Genomic DNA, 14346 nt, shown 5'->3' with positions numbered 1-14346 from the left:
TAAAAGCACTAAAATATAAGCAATTAGTCCTACTTTTGCTGAAAATATATATGGCCCATAGTACCTTGGTCCAAGCTATTCTTTGTTCTTGTTTTTTAGTGATTTCTGTGTGTGGATGGCAGTGTTGCAAATATTGGTGATATATTGCAACATCATGATATATCTTGATTTTCTCAGCTTGGCGATATTATTGCTGGAAAAAATCATGATCTTTTCAAAATTTTGAATATATTGTGATATATCGACAAAATATTATGAGAAAATGAAAAATATCGGCTGGGGCAAGAGATTTTTGGATTCTGAAGAGGAAAAGCTAGGGATTGAGAACTAAGGGGTTACTCATTGTTGAATTTGCCCATAAAAGGGATAGAGGGAGGGGTTTGCTTTAGAAGTAAAAAAAATTGGAAACAATGAATAATTTTCTATTTCTAAATTTTGCTGGTATTTCTGATATTTTCTCTATGTTGCCAATAGGTTTGTTTCTGGCCCCTTGGTGATTTTTTTGCCAACATGATTATTGCAAAAATGATGGATGCAATCTTAGGAAGACTCAGTCTTTTTCCCCAACCTCCCTCTTACTTTTGTGCTTGCCTTGCTGCCCTTTCATTCTGTCTTGGGTTAATAAAGGATTTTTCTTCAAAACCTTCAAAATGTGTTTACTTTCTTCAAGAAAGTCTCGTACAGATGGCATTTGGTACTCGTAGAAGTTAAAAAAATTGAAAATGATGAATATTTTTGTATTTTTTAAAGTTTGCTGGTGTTTGTGATATTTTCTCTGATGTTGCCAATAGGTTTCTTTCTGGGCCCTTGGTGATTTTTTTGCCAACTTGATGATTGCAAAATTGATGGATGCAATCTTAGGAAGACTTAGTCGTTTGCCCCAACCTCCCTCTTACTTTTGTGCTTGCTTTGCTGCACTTTCATTCTGTCTTGGGCTAATAAAAGATTTTGCTTCAAAACATTCAAAATGTGTTGAATTTCTTCAAGATGTTGAAATTCCCATGCCCTCTAGATCTGGTATGTGCCCTAGCTAGGAACACAACGCACTAGAGAAGCCCAACACAAAAGCATTTTGCACGGCGGAAAAATCACAGCAGTGAAATCAATATCAGTACACAAGAATATTTGGCCCAAATCTTGGCCTTTATTAATCCATCAATAAAGAATCATTAGGGATCCCGTACCAGGGATTATGGCCCTTCAGATCACTAGTACAGCTAGCATACACAGTATACAAAATTAGGGCTTGAGATCTGCTTCTTCAGATCTACAATCTGCCCAACAAAAAATCACAGAGACAAGTCTAGACTTACTGAAGGCAGACCTCAGTACTTTTAGTCTTCTTGTACACTGTTCTTCTGGCAGTCCTTTGCCTCCTTCACACAGAGATTAGGCTCCTTCTGATCTCGGTCCAATCAGCTGTTCACAAAAGTCAGCTCCTTCAGACCTCTTGCATTTCCAGCCTTCAAAACACTTCAGCTACTCACAGTGAGTTTGGCCGTTCAACTTCACTGCATATGTCAGCCTTCAAGCTCGCTGTTCACAACTCCTTGAGTGAACAAACTTCTTCAACTGCCCAAGGCAGCTCTTTGCATAGCTGTTCATTGCTGTAGGTTTCGGCCTCTCCCAACCAGACCACAATCTAGCCCATATCATGACTCAGACCTATCTCATTTGGCTGTGATCCTACCCTTAACCAAGTGCAATTCACCTTGTTATGAATAAAATATAAATATAATAATAATAAGGAATAGTTAATTAAATAGTAATTAGTTAATCAAGAGGCATGTCACCAAGGACATGACCATTCATGAAAGGGTACCTGCCTAGGTATATAAAGCAGACCCTCATTTGTAACTCAATCATTCTCATTCATACATTTTAAATATATATTCTGGTATCTTCAATGGAGATCTACATATTCCAAGTCTTCTGGAGTATTTAACTTGAAGAACGAACTTTGTTCGTTCCACACCTACAGCGCTGCGGTCATACTACCTTCCTTGTGGACACTTGTTTTACAGCAGCCTGCCCTAACTAGGGCTTCTAGGCCACTATACAGCCCTTCTTGAGTTTCTGAGGCTCTTGGCCTCCCTTTTCCAGACCATAGCCACCCTCGGCCTCCTTGTCTGGCCCACAGTCAGCTGTCCTTAGGAACTCATGCCCACGGCCTGCTCCTTCTGTGGCTCTGTCCAACCTTAATCTGCCCTAACAGCCTCTGTTGTCTGCAACGAAGAGCTTCAAACCACTTCGGTCTCCTGTATAAGACCTCGATCTACTTGACAGGCTCTAGTTTTACCAGCGGGTAGGGCTACAAGGCCAGTTTAGACCTTGGCCTTCTCTCAGCCTAAGTTGCACGAAACACCGAAACGTTTCGGAGTTTCTGAAATGGGTACGTTTAGAAACGTCACCTCCCAAAAATGGAAACGTCAGTTGAAACGCCGACTAAAATGTCATTCATATATATATAGTTATAAATAAGTAAATAACACATTATCTTGCAAGTAAAAAGGGAATAAGACCCATAGATGACAATTTAGAAGGAAAACCAAGTCTATATTAACTCTCATAGATGATTACATGATGGTCGAGTTTTGGCCGAGTTTTGGAGTTTCAAGTACGGGTACGGGCCGAAATGCCGGGTTCCTAGAAGTTTCGTGCAACGTAGCTCTCAGCCCTTCCTGCGGACTCCTGACACAGAGTTTTGGCCCTCCGTGTAACCTTCAAACAGCCCACAATCCTGCGGCATTCTTGGCAGATCCTCAGCTCGGTGCTCATAGTACAGACACACTCAATTTGGCCTCTTCCTTGGGTAGAAACTAGATCCTACTTGCTGACTGTGGCTCACCTCTTTTGGGTCTCACCTTGCACACAAAATGAGTCCTTCCATTTTGTGTGTCTAGGCCTCTCCCTTTGGCCTCTATTTATATTTTTCTTTTGGGCTTCTAGGCCACTATGCAACCCTTCTTGAGTTTCTGAGGTTCTTGGCCTCCCTTTTCTAGACCATAGCCACCCTTGACCTCCTTGTCTGGCCCACAGTCAGCTGTCCTTAGGAACTCATGCCCACGGTTTGCTCCCTTTGTGGCTTTGTCCAACCTTAATCTGCCCTAACAACCTCTGTTGTTTGCAACGAAGAGCTTCAAACCACTTCGGCCTCCTGTATAAGACCTCATTCTACTTGACAGGCTCTAGTTTTACCAGCGGGAAGGGCTACAAGCCTCAAGGCCAGTTTAGATAGCTGGCCGACCTTGACAATTTGTCCATAATCAAAACAAATTCATAATTCCATTTGTACATGTCAGAATGGGATGATCTTTAGATCAATCCTACATCTCTCGTAGAGAGGAATCCAATAAAAATATTTGCTGCCTCATATGAGTTGTCCAAGGTGAAGTTTGGCCCTAGTTTCCAAATTTAACAATTGGTTAGTCGGAATGGCATCACTTGGGACTCAAAGTAGCCATGGCATGTTTTGAACTGGCCTGCTACTCTCGGTCTTATCTGGGATACCTAGATTTTAAGTGTATCTTAGTGAATATTGTGGCACCATGCAGTTTTGCTTTCAACTCATTGGTCCTTGAAATAGGATACCTATTCTCAATAGACCTCTAGTAAATCTCCTGTAATTAATGACTGAACCATCCTTTTTTCTGATTAACTCCATTATAGGACTTTTTCTAGGGACAATGTGACCCATGTCCAATAGTCTTCAATGATTCTTTCAGTGTCATCTTCAAAAGTTTGTACCTATAGGGAAGAACAATTATTGGTTTGGATTCTGGCTCTGGTTCAATAATTTGTTCTTTCTCCCTCTCAGAGGGCATACCATTTGGTATATTTCGAAATACATCTGAAAGAGAATCAATTAATTTTTGCACCACCTTTTGTCTCTGTGTCCAGTAGCCCAGGCTTCACCTGTTATTTTTTTCAATGTTCTATGTTGTAACAATCACTTATAACAATTCTTCTTCCAATTGCAATCAATTATGTAGTATGTTTCCAATCTTCCAATAATAGCAAGCAATTGTAGATACAACAATAAACCAAATGCACAATAGAAGACAACCAAGAACAATAGAGACATAGAGATTTGGTCAAAGACCAGGGAAAAACCCACAAGGGGGAAAACCCTTTCCAAATTCTTCTTCTATTAGATTGTCAACAAATGTTCAACAAAGAGATACATAGTCTAAGTACGTCAACAAAGTCTTGACCAACCAAGTCAACCAACCAATATCCAATCAATTTTGAGCATAAAAGTCAAATTTGGTCAAAGTTTGATTATGCAATTTTTTAGTCAAAGTCAACAATAGTCAACACAGCCCTAACTAGTCTATGTTCAATGGTCAAATCAGTTACAAAGAGTTCGGTCAACTAGTCAAAGAATGCAGCCTCCTTGCCTTAGTCAAACTCGGTCAAAACAGTCACAAAATCTGCCTCAGAAATCAATCAAAGTCAACCCTGTGATCAACGTTGCCTCAGACTTGCGGTCAAATGTGGTCAAAGTGCCCAAAAGATTTAGGCCTTATCTCTCTTGAATTCAAAATAAAAAATCATTCAGATGAATAAAAATTACAAAATTAATGAAATAAGGGGCTTTAGAACTAGAAATCGCTCCTAAATAGCATGAGCAGCTAACGTCATATGTAAAATGGTGGAAAGACATAATTTCTCAACCTAAAAGGGCCAAATTATAAAGAAATAAAGGACACCAAGAATCTGAATAGTTGAGACTTGAGATTGCCATCGAGCATGATAGATAATTACCATTAAGAGGACATCCTATTGTCACGTTTATTCTTTGTTTTCATCAAGAAGTGACGCAGGGACGAGTTGCATTTTGGGATGCTACAAAGGGAGAGGTGCCATAAAAGGAATATAGATATTCATGGATGGCTTCATGTGAAGTGCACCAAACTTTAATTTTTTTGTTTTTATTTGCGGGATTTCTGGGAAGTTGTCTTACAAGTTGAGATATATTCTTTTAAAGGAGGAGGCACAACATCAATGGTTCTTTATCATTTACATATTATATGGACTTGGAAATTGGGGCTTTAAAGTATGGGTTGTAGAACATAGCGATGTGATACTCACAAAACTGGGATTTCCACGTGGATTTGACATTTTAAACAAGTGAATGTTTGACAAAGGATACAAAGATAACTAAATAATGAGTAACAAAATTAAAATTACTTTAATGGCAATCATCTATGTCGTAGAAAATGGTGCAGTGTTGAGGAATCTCTTTCCTTCTAGGAGTAGGTCATATTAGTTCATTACTGGGTAAAGGATGTAGTATTATTATTGAGTTTTAATAATGATTTTATTTTTGCAAAATCTAAAGTCTTTTGGCTCTTTAATATTAATGTTGTAAGTTACAGGTTGATCTTGCTTGACGTGGTTTTAAATGGTCATTGCTAAATTATTGCAGACAACTCTTCTCAACCATATTCTAACCTCTGAACATGGAAAAAGAATAGCAGTGATAGAAAATGAGGTATGTGAAGCTATATTTCAATTTGGTGGCAATTATATTAGAGCTCTTGTATTCATGTCAAAGTTGGTATCGTATTAATATTAAACTATAAGTGGTTTAGTGGTATATGTGTTGATGGAGTGTTATTTTTTTATGGTATGTCTGGCATTTTGATCATGTCATGCTCTACAAGAGTTAAAAATATTGTGTTCTATCTTATTATCTTGCCAGGACTTTTTACATCGAACATGTAATTTGAATATATTTGAGAAGGAATCAATGTTCTAGTTTTGTTTATTCATCCCAAAAGACAATACATCCGCCAAAAAACGTCAATCTTATGATGGAGGGGATTTGTACAAGGCATTTTTTGTAGTTTACTTTCAAATATTAAAGTCCATTGGTGGCCATAAATGGCCACTAGGAGTATGAAAAATACAACAATAAGTAAGTGTTGAGAGTGCAAAGACACCTTCATGAGAATTGTCAAGAAACATAAGAGTATCATTGAACTTTAACCAGCATAGATCCATCTGAACTCCGGATCAACCAAGTGTCGAGAGGGATCAAATCTCTCAAGCTGCAAACCTCTTTTTGAGTGCAAAACTTGAGGAAATGTTTGCACCTTGAGAGATTTGATTCCTCTTAGCGCTTGGTAGATTTGGAGATAAGATGAATCTTTGCTAGTTCTAATAATATTATTTATATTTATATAAATTTCACATCTCTATATATAAAAATATTCTTATTTTTAATTTTATTAAAACCTTCACAATACATAAAATCACACATATATGTGCTTGGCATTTGTCTTTGACATTTTATAATTTTTATAATTTAAGTTTTTAATGTAATATGCATAGCATTGATTATATATATATAGAGTTTAGGAATTTTTTTATTGTAAATATTAAGTTTTTATATGCTTATTAATTAAATTTAAATATGAAGTTTTGAAATATAATGGTTACGAATATGAATCATTATTTTAATTTATATGGTAAAATGGATCTTAATTTATAGCTACTATTCATATTTTTTTATATATTTCATATCTCTATATAGAAATATTGTTATTTCTAATTATATGTTTATTAATTATATTTATTGAGTTTTTATATGTTTATTATTTATATGTACTGAAATATCATGGTTATGGATATGAATTATTATTATTTAAATTTAATTTAATGTGATATGCACATTATGAGTTTTTCCTCGAAAAAATTGTTTGTAATTTTACAAAAACAAAATTACAATATAACAAATTGAATTGAATCGATTTATTATTTTTATTTCGTTTTTAATTCAGTCGACATTATGTTATTATTATTATTATTATTTGATTTTATACTTCATTTTACGCACCACTACAACATCTCCCCCATACTGTGCTGTAGAGTGCCTCTTGGCGCAATAATCTTAGAGAAAACCTGTTTCTTGGCTTTTATAATTGACTAGTATTTTCAGTTGAAAGATTTTCTAGCAAAGTTTAATATTTTGACCAAAAATTTGCTCTTTCTTTTTGGGACAAAATGATGAGTTCATTTTTTTTTTCAAAACTATCTACCAAACACTTTATTTTGGCCAAAGAACAGGCTATTTGTTTTGGCTGAAAAATGTCGTTGACTAATGTATTTCACTGAAAAGCATGGACCAAACCCCTGCACTTGCCTCTTGCCTAAAAATCATAACCCATCTTCATGGATTCACTCAATTGATAATCATTAAAGTGTTATTTGGACCTGTGAAGGGTGCTGTAACACCTATAAAGTGCAAAATTGAGAAACCACTCTAAATGTTGATAAACTGAAAAGAAGCCCAAAATAGTAGAAATGAAGGATAGTGATATTGGAATGCACATAAAATACAAAGAGATTGAGACGCCTATACACACAAGTGGAATTCACTTGCAAATCTAAGAATCGGGGGAATACTTCTTCAAAAGATCTCTATTTAAAGGTAAAATTAGTTTTTACTAATAGTAAGACATGCAGATTATCCCACAGTGGGAAGACCCTTCTTAAATTTAAATTGAAGCCTTAGCTTATGGCCTAATCTATCTTTATAGGATGATTAGACATTGTTACCACTCATCTTAGTAGGGTTGTTGAAGATCCATATAATTTGCGAGGCTGGCACACACGGGATGAAGGTCCACTGTGGCCTAAGTCTCCACTCTTTAAGCTCAACTCTTATTAAAATGACTATGGGAGGCTTGCCAACCAAGATCCATATAATTTGCGAGGCTGGCACACACGGGACAAAGGTCCACTGTGGCCTAAGTCTCCACTCTTTAAGCCCAACTCTTATTAAAATGACTATGGGAGGCTTGCCAACCAATACAATATCAGTGCCTTGTGATGGGGTCAAATGGCTAAAGCGGAGGAGCTTATGTTGCTGTCCTGTCATTGTGTTGACCTACTGTGTAAAATCTGCATTAATGAAAAAGTACACTCTATCTAAAAAGATGTTGAAATTTGGTACCGGAGGACAGGTGGTTCCCTTAGGCTTTGATCTTTGGCCTAGGGAAAAGTGTCCAAAAGAATTTAATTTTTCTCCTAAAGTGACTTTATAATTTTATAAAGTTAAATCTAATTTAAAAGTGACTTTAAGTGATAAAGTTATTAAGTCTAATTTTAAAGTGACTTTTATAAAGTCAATGAAAAATTAGAAAGGAAAAGTGACTTTGGAAATAAATGACTAAGTGGGTCTTTATTAAAGTGGGGTGAATTAAAAAATAAAAAGTGAGATTTAAATGAGCATTTAATCTCAGCCTTAGATCTCAATCTATTTCAGCCATTGGATTTAGGGATCACCCAAAAGTCACTTGGGGTTAGATTAAAGGAGGAAAAGGTCATTCATTTTTTCATGAGCAGATTGAGAGAAGGAGAGCAATAGAGCAAGGGAGATTTCTGGACAGTGAGCTGCGGAGTTTCAGCAGCGGAGTTTCAACAGAGCGGAGTTTCAACAGAGCGGAGTTTCAGCAGGGCGGAGTTTCAGCAGGGCGGAGTTTCAGCAAGTCTGTACAGCGGAGTTTCAGCAAGGCGGAGTTTCAACAAGGCTGAGTTTCAGCAAAGCTGAGATAAGTTGTAAAAGTTTGCTTGCTGATTTTTGCTGAATATTTCTCTTACTGTAAAAAGGCATTTTCCAGAAATAAAGAAGAGCTTTCAAACTGGTTTTTCCCAATAGTTGTAGGGGGTTTTTCCAGGGTCACATTGACTAAAAATCTCAGTGTTTAAATGTGTTTTAATGGCTGTTTATTACTGCTGATTTTTATTTCTGCAATTTCCAACATTTTGTAAAATTTTCAGAATTTGTGTTTTCAACAAATTTATTTTTTCCAGCTTGTTAAATGTATGGTTATGGGAAAGGACATTTAACTATATGGGAGAAATAAGGAGAAACTGAAAACCAGGGTGGGAAATGAGAAATTTCTACATGGTATCGGAGCTTGAGTGCTGAAGGACAGTTTGGGACAGCAAAAAGAAAAATTACAGCTGCTGATTTTTTACTCAGAAAATTCCAGCAAGCTGATTTTTTTCATAAACAACAGTTTTATCTTTACTACAGCAATGCTATTTTTCAGTTTTAGGACAGCAGGATGTCATTGGGATTGAGGGTGGATGATAGGGTGGATGGGCATAGAAATTACAACGTTTGGAAGGAGAGAATGCAGAGTATCTTTGAGGAGGCAGAAGTCTGGGATATCATGGTGCATACCACACAGAACCCTGTTGTTGTGCCTACTGATGCTACTTAGTTGACAGCTTATAATAAAAAGAACAAGGGTAAGAGGCTGATTCTAGACGGAATCAAAGACCATTGCATTCCTCATGTGAGAGTAAAGAGCAATGCCCATGAGATGTGGACAACATTGTCCAATTTCTACCAGAGTACCAATGAGAACCGGAAGATGGTCCTAAAGGAGAAGCTGAAAAACATTAAGATGGGTAATGATAGTGCAGCTGGATATCTCACAAAGAGGAGAGCTGAGTTGGCAGCGATTGGAGAGGCCATTCCACCCACTGAGTTGGTGCGGATTGCAGTGAATGGCCTCCCCCGTTCATGATTGAACTTTGCTGATGGGGTTTGTGCACGTGAGACCCTTCCCACATGGGAGAGGTTTTGGCATGATTGCATTCAGACAGAGATCAAGAAAGGTTAGCTTGGGGCAGCCAAGCCAGTTGAGCAGGATGAGAATGTAGCACTGGTTGCAGGAGGCAAGAAAGGCAAAGGGAAGAAGCAGGCTTCCACAAGCAGTGGTGGGGGCAAAGGCAAAGGTAAAGGTAAACAGGGGAACACACAGAAGGACTATTCAAGGTGAAGTGTTGGAATTATCAAAAGATGGGACACTATGCAGTTGTGTGTCCGGAGAAGAAGAAGAAGAAGAAGGGGAAGAACCTGGACGTGGCAGCTTCAGCAGAGATTGAGGACTTTGCAGGTCGTTTTGACCGGGAGTTTGCATTCACTACGTGCGAGTCCTCTAGTGCAGGATCACCTGCCACACAGGTTCAGAGGGAGCATGCTTTTCCCTCGATTAGCGGAGCATCTTCAGGTATCTGGTATGTGGACAGTGGGGCTTCACGTCACATGACGGGAGTCTGTGAGTACTTCTCAGAGCTTTCAGAGAGTGGCACTGATATAGAGGTAGTACTCGGTGATGACAGAGTTGTTAGAGCAGTCGGGGTGGGGACACTGACATTTCAGAGGGAGTCCAAACCTCCCTTGAAAGTGTCAGATGTTCTTTATGTGCCAGGGATGAGGAAGAACCTCATATCCATCTTAGCTTTGGAGGACAGAGGATATGAGGTACTGTTCAGGGGAGGACAGGTGTTGATGTATCCCAGGGGCACTCCAGTTGATTCAGCTAGAGTGATAGGTGTATGCCATGCAAAGGTGTACAAGTTTGCATCCCAGCCCCTTTTGGCATTGAGCAGTAGTACCGACAGCAGAGCTAGCAGTTCTGAGCTGTGTGAGATTTGGCACCACAGGATGGGACATATGTATCATGGAGCCTTGAGGACATTGCGGGAGATCACTATAGGTGTGCCAGATTTCAGTACTGATCACTTTGATACTTGCAGAGGTTGTGCGATGGGCAAGTTTGCCAAATCCCCTTTTCCCAGCAGTGACAGCAGAGCGACTGGGATACTTGACTTGATTCATTCCGATGTGAGCGGTCGGATGTCTCATGTTCCCTTGAGTGGATATGAGTATTATGTTTTATTCATTGATGATCACTCCAGGAGGACCTAAATTTATTTTTTGAAGACCAAGAGTGAGGTCTTCAAGCGGTTTCAGGAGTTCAGAGCTCTTGTGGAGACACAGATAGGTCGAAAGATCAAGTCCCTGAGGTCGGACAATGGAGGAGAGTACACCCTTGGAGAGTTTGTTGACTATTGTGCGGAGGCAGGCATTAGGAGGGAGTTCACTGTTCCTTACAACCCCCAGCAGAACGGGGTTGCAGAGAGGAAGAACAGATCCATCATAGGGGCTGCCAAAGCCATGTTACATGATCAGGGGTTGCCATTGTTCTTGTGGGCAGAGGCCTGCAACACAGCTGTTTACTTGCAGAACAGGAGTCCGCATCGTGCCTTGGGGCACATGACTCCAGAGGAGGCTTTCTTTGGGAAGAAGCCTGATATTGGTCATCTTCATATCTTTGGATGCATTACATACTCCTATATACCCAAGGAGAAGAGGACCAAACTAGAGCCCACTGCAGAGAAGGGTATCTTTGTGGGCTACAGTGAGACCTCAAAGGCCTTTCGGATTTACATTCCTGCACAGAGGAGAGTTGTTGTCAGACGGGATGTGAAGTTCGAGGAGGACAAGGCCTTTAGAAGGTCACGGGAGTTAGAGTATCTGGATCAGCCAGACCCTCAGCAACAGTTGAGTCAGTCGCAGGGATCCAGTGGGCAGGGATCAGGAGGTACATCTATGAGGATGTCAGGTCCGTCAGTGAGCAGTGGCTCACCGAGCCAGAGGGGTGGTGCTCCGGGCAGCATGCAGAGCAGTTCACAGAGCAGTTCACTAGGGAGTCCACTGATGGATAGTTCACACGGTACCTCAACTTCTACAGGTTCAGGTGCAGGCAGGAGGACAACAGACAGACAGTCAGGAGTTCAGGCTCCTGATGATGATGATGATGATGAGGAGTTTCATTCTCCGGTGGGAGAAGTGCGCTCAGTGTAGAGGAAGCCCAAGTGGCTTCAGGACACCTTGAGAGATGCCTCATCTGTTGCTGAGCCGAAGAGGCCGGTCAGAGAGAGTAGACCACCTGAGAGGTTTTGTAACTATATGGCGATGGTTACCAGCATCCTTGACTCTGAGCCTTCTAGCTATGAGGAGGCAGCTAGCCGGCAGGTCTGGAGAGAGGCCATGCAGGAGGAGTATTCCTCTATCATGAAGAATGATGTTTGGGAGGTGGTGTCGAGGCCTGAGGGCAAATCCGTGGTTACTTCCAGATGGCTTTACAAGGTAAAGCATGCTGCAGATGGCAGCATTGAGAAATTCAAAGCAAGGTTTGTGGCTAGAGGGTTCTCCTGTTGAAATTTGGTACCGAAGGACAGGTGGTTCCCTTAGGCTTTGATCTTTGGCCTAGGGAAAAGTGTCCAAAAGAGTTTAATTTTTCTCCTAAAATGACTTTATAATTTTATAAAGTTAAATCTAATTTAAAAGTGACTTTAAGTGATAAAGTTATTAAGTCTAATTTTAAAGTAACTTTTATAAAGTAAATGAAAAATTAGAAAGGAAAAGTGACTTTGGAAATAAATGACTAAGTGGGTCTTTATTAAAGTGGGGTGAATTAAAAAAATAGAAAGTGAGATTTAAATGAGCATTTAATCTCAGCCATTGATCTAAATCTATTTCAGCCATTGGATTTAGAGATCACCCAAAAGTCACTTGGAGTTATATTAAAGGAGGAAAAGGAGGAAAATGTCATTCATTCTTTCATGAGCAGATTGGGAGAAGGAGAGCAAGAGAGCAAGAGAGATTTCTGAGCAGGGAGGAGAAGGAGACAGCAGCTTGGCACACATTCCAAGGCAGCAGTTGAGCAAATTTGTAGAGCTGATTCAGCACATAGTGAAAGACAGATTTTTGCACAAAAATCGAGGAGCAGTTTGCTGATTTTTCTGCACACAAAACGGAGGCCGTACAACATTTATTGCTGTCCTGTTTGCTGTAATTTCCAGATTGCTGTGAGGCACGGGAAAGGAGATAAGTTGTAAATTTGCTTGCTGATTTTTTTTGCTGAATAATTCTCACTGTAAAAAGGCAATTTTTAGAAATAAAGAAGAGCTCTCAAATTGGTTTTCCCCAAGAGTTGTAGGGGGGTTTTTCCAGGGTCAAGTTGACAAAAAATATCAGTGTTTTAATGTGTTTTAATGGATGTTTTTGATTGCTGATTTTTAATTCTGCAATTTCCAGCATTCTGAAAAATTTCCAGAATTTGTGTTTTCAGCAATATTTATTTTTTTCAGTCTGTTAAATGTATGGTTATGGGAATGGGCATTTAACTACATGGGAGAAATAAGGAGAAACTGAAAACCGGGGTGGGAAAACAGAGATTTTTACATGGTATCAGAGCTTGAGTGTTGAAGGGCAGTTTGGGACAGCAAAAGGAAAAATTACAGTTGCTGATTTTTCACTCAGAAAATTCCAGCACGCTGATTTTTTCATAAACAACAGTTTTATCTTTACTACAGCAGTGCTATTTTTCAGTTTTAGGACAGCAGGATGTTATTGGGATTGAGGGTGGAGGATAGGCTGGATGGGCATATAAATTACAGCGTTTGGAATGAGAGAATGCAGAGTATCTTTGAGGAGGCAGAAGTCTGGGATATCACGGTGCATATCGCACAGAACCCTGTTGTTGTGCCCACTGATGTTACTCAGTTGGCTGAGTATAAAAAGAAGAACAATAAGGGTAAGAGGCTGATTCTAGACGGAATCAAAGACCATTGCATTCCTCATGTGAGAGGAAAGAGCAATGCCCATGAGATGTGGACAACATTGTCCAATCTCTACCAGAGTACCAATGAGAACCGGAAGATGGTCTTGAAGGAGAAGCTGAAGAACATTAAGATGGGGAATGATAGTGCAGCTGGATATCTCACAAAGATTACTAATGTGAGAGATGAGTTGGCAGCGATTGGAGAGGCCATTCCACCCACTGAGTTGGTGCGGATTGTAGTGAATGGCCTCCCCCGTTCATGGTTGAACTTTGCTGATGGGGTTTGTGCACGTGAGACCCTTCCCACATGGGAGAGGTTTTGAGATGATTGCATTCAGACAGAGATCAGGAAAGGTCAGCTTGGGGCAGCCAAGCCAGTTGAGCAGGATGAGGATGTAGCACTGGTGGCAGGAGGCATAATTCTCACTGTAAAAAGGCAATTTTCAGAAATAAAGAAGAGCTCTCAAACTGGTTTTCCCCAAGAGTTGTAGGGGGTTTTTCCAGGGTCAAGTTGACAAAAAATATCAGTGTTTTAATGTGTTTTAATGGATGTTTTTTATTGCTGATTTTTAATTCTGCAATTTCCAGCATTCTGAAAAATTTCCAGAATTTGTGTTTTCAGCAATATTTATTTTTTTCAGTCTGTTAAATGTATGGTTATGGGAATGGGCATTTAACTACATGGGAGAAATAAGGAGAAACTGAAAACCGGGGTGGGAAAACATAGATTTTTACATGGTATCAGAGCTTGAGTGCTGAAGGGCAGTTTGGGACAGCAAAAGGAAAAATTACAGTTGCTGATTTTTCACTCAGAAAATTCCAGCAAGCTGATTTTTTCATAAACAACAGTTTTATCTTTACTACAGCAGTGCTATTTTTCAGTTTTAGGACATCAGGATGTCATTGGGAT

The 14346-nt window shown here is 39.4% G+C and overlaps 1 protein-coding gene across 1 annotated transcript in view; it reads left to right on the top strand.

Annotated features, from left to right (window-relative positions):
* The window catches only part of LOC149193732 (uncharacterized), a 115706-nt gene that overhangs the window by 11170 nt on the left and 90190 nt on the right, over positions 1–14346 (top strand). The window contains exon 2 of the mRNA XM_089404885.1: positions 5432–5497. Within this exon, the coding sequence (XP_089261011.1) occupies positions 5432–5497 (66 nt within the window). The remainder of the gene's footprint in view (positions 1–5431; positions 5498–14346) is intronic.

This window comes from Pinus tabuliformis, chromosome 2_2 (assembly GCF_031772625.1).
Source record: "Pinus tabuliformis cultivar Carrire ecotype Pingquan chromosome 2_2, CPIR1, whole genome shotgun sequence".
Taxonomy (NCBI): Eukaryota; Viridiplantae; Streptophyta; class Pinopsida; order Pinales; family Pinaceae; genus Pinus; species Pinus tabuliformis.
The sequence above is the reverse complement of the archived record's forward strand: the minus strand, read 5'-3'. Positions and strand labels throughout refer to the sequence as shown.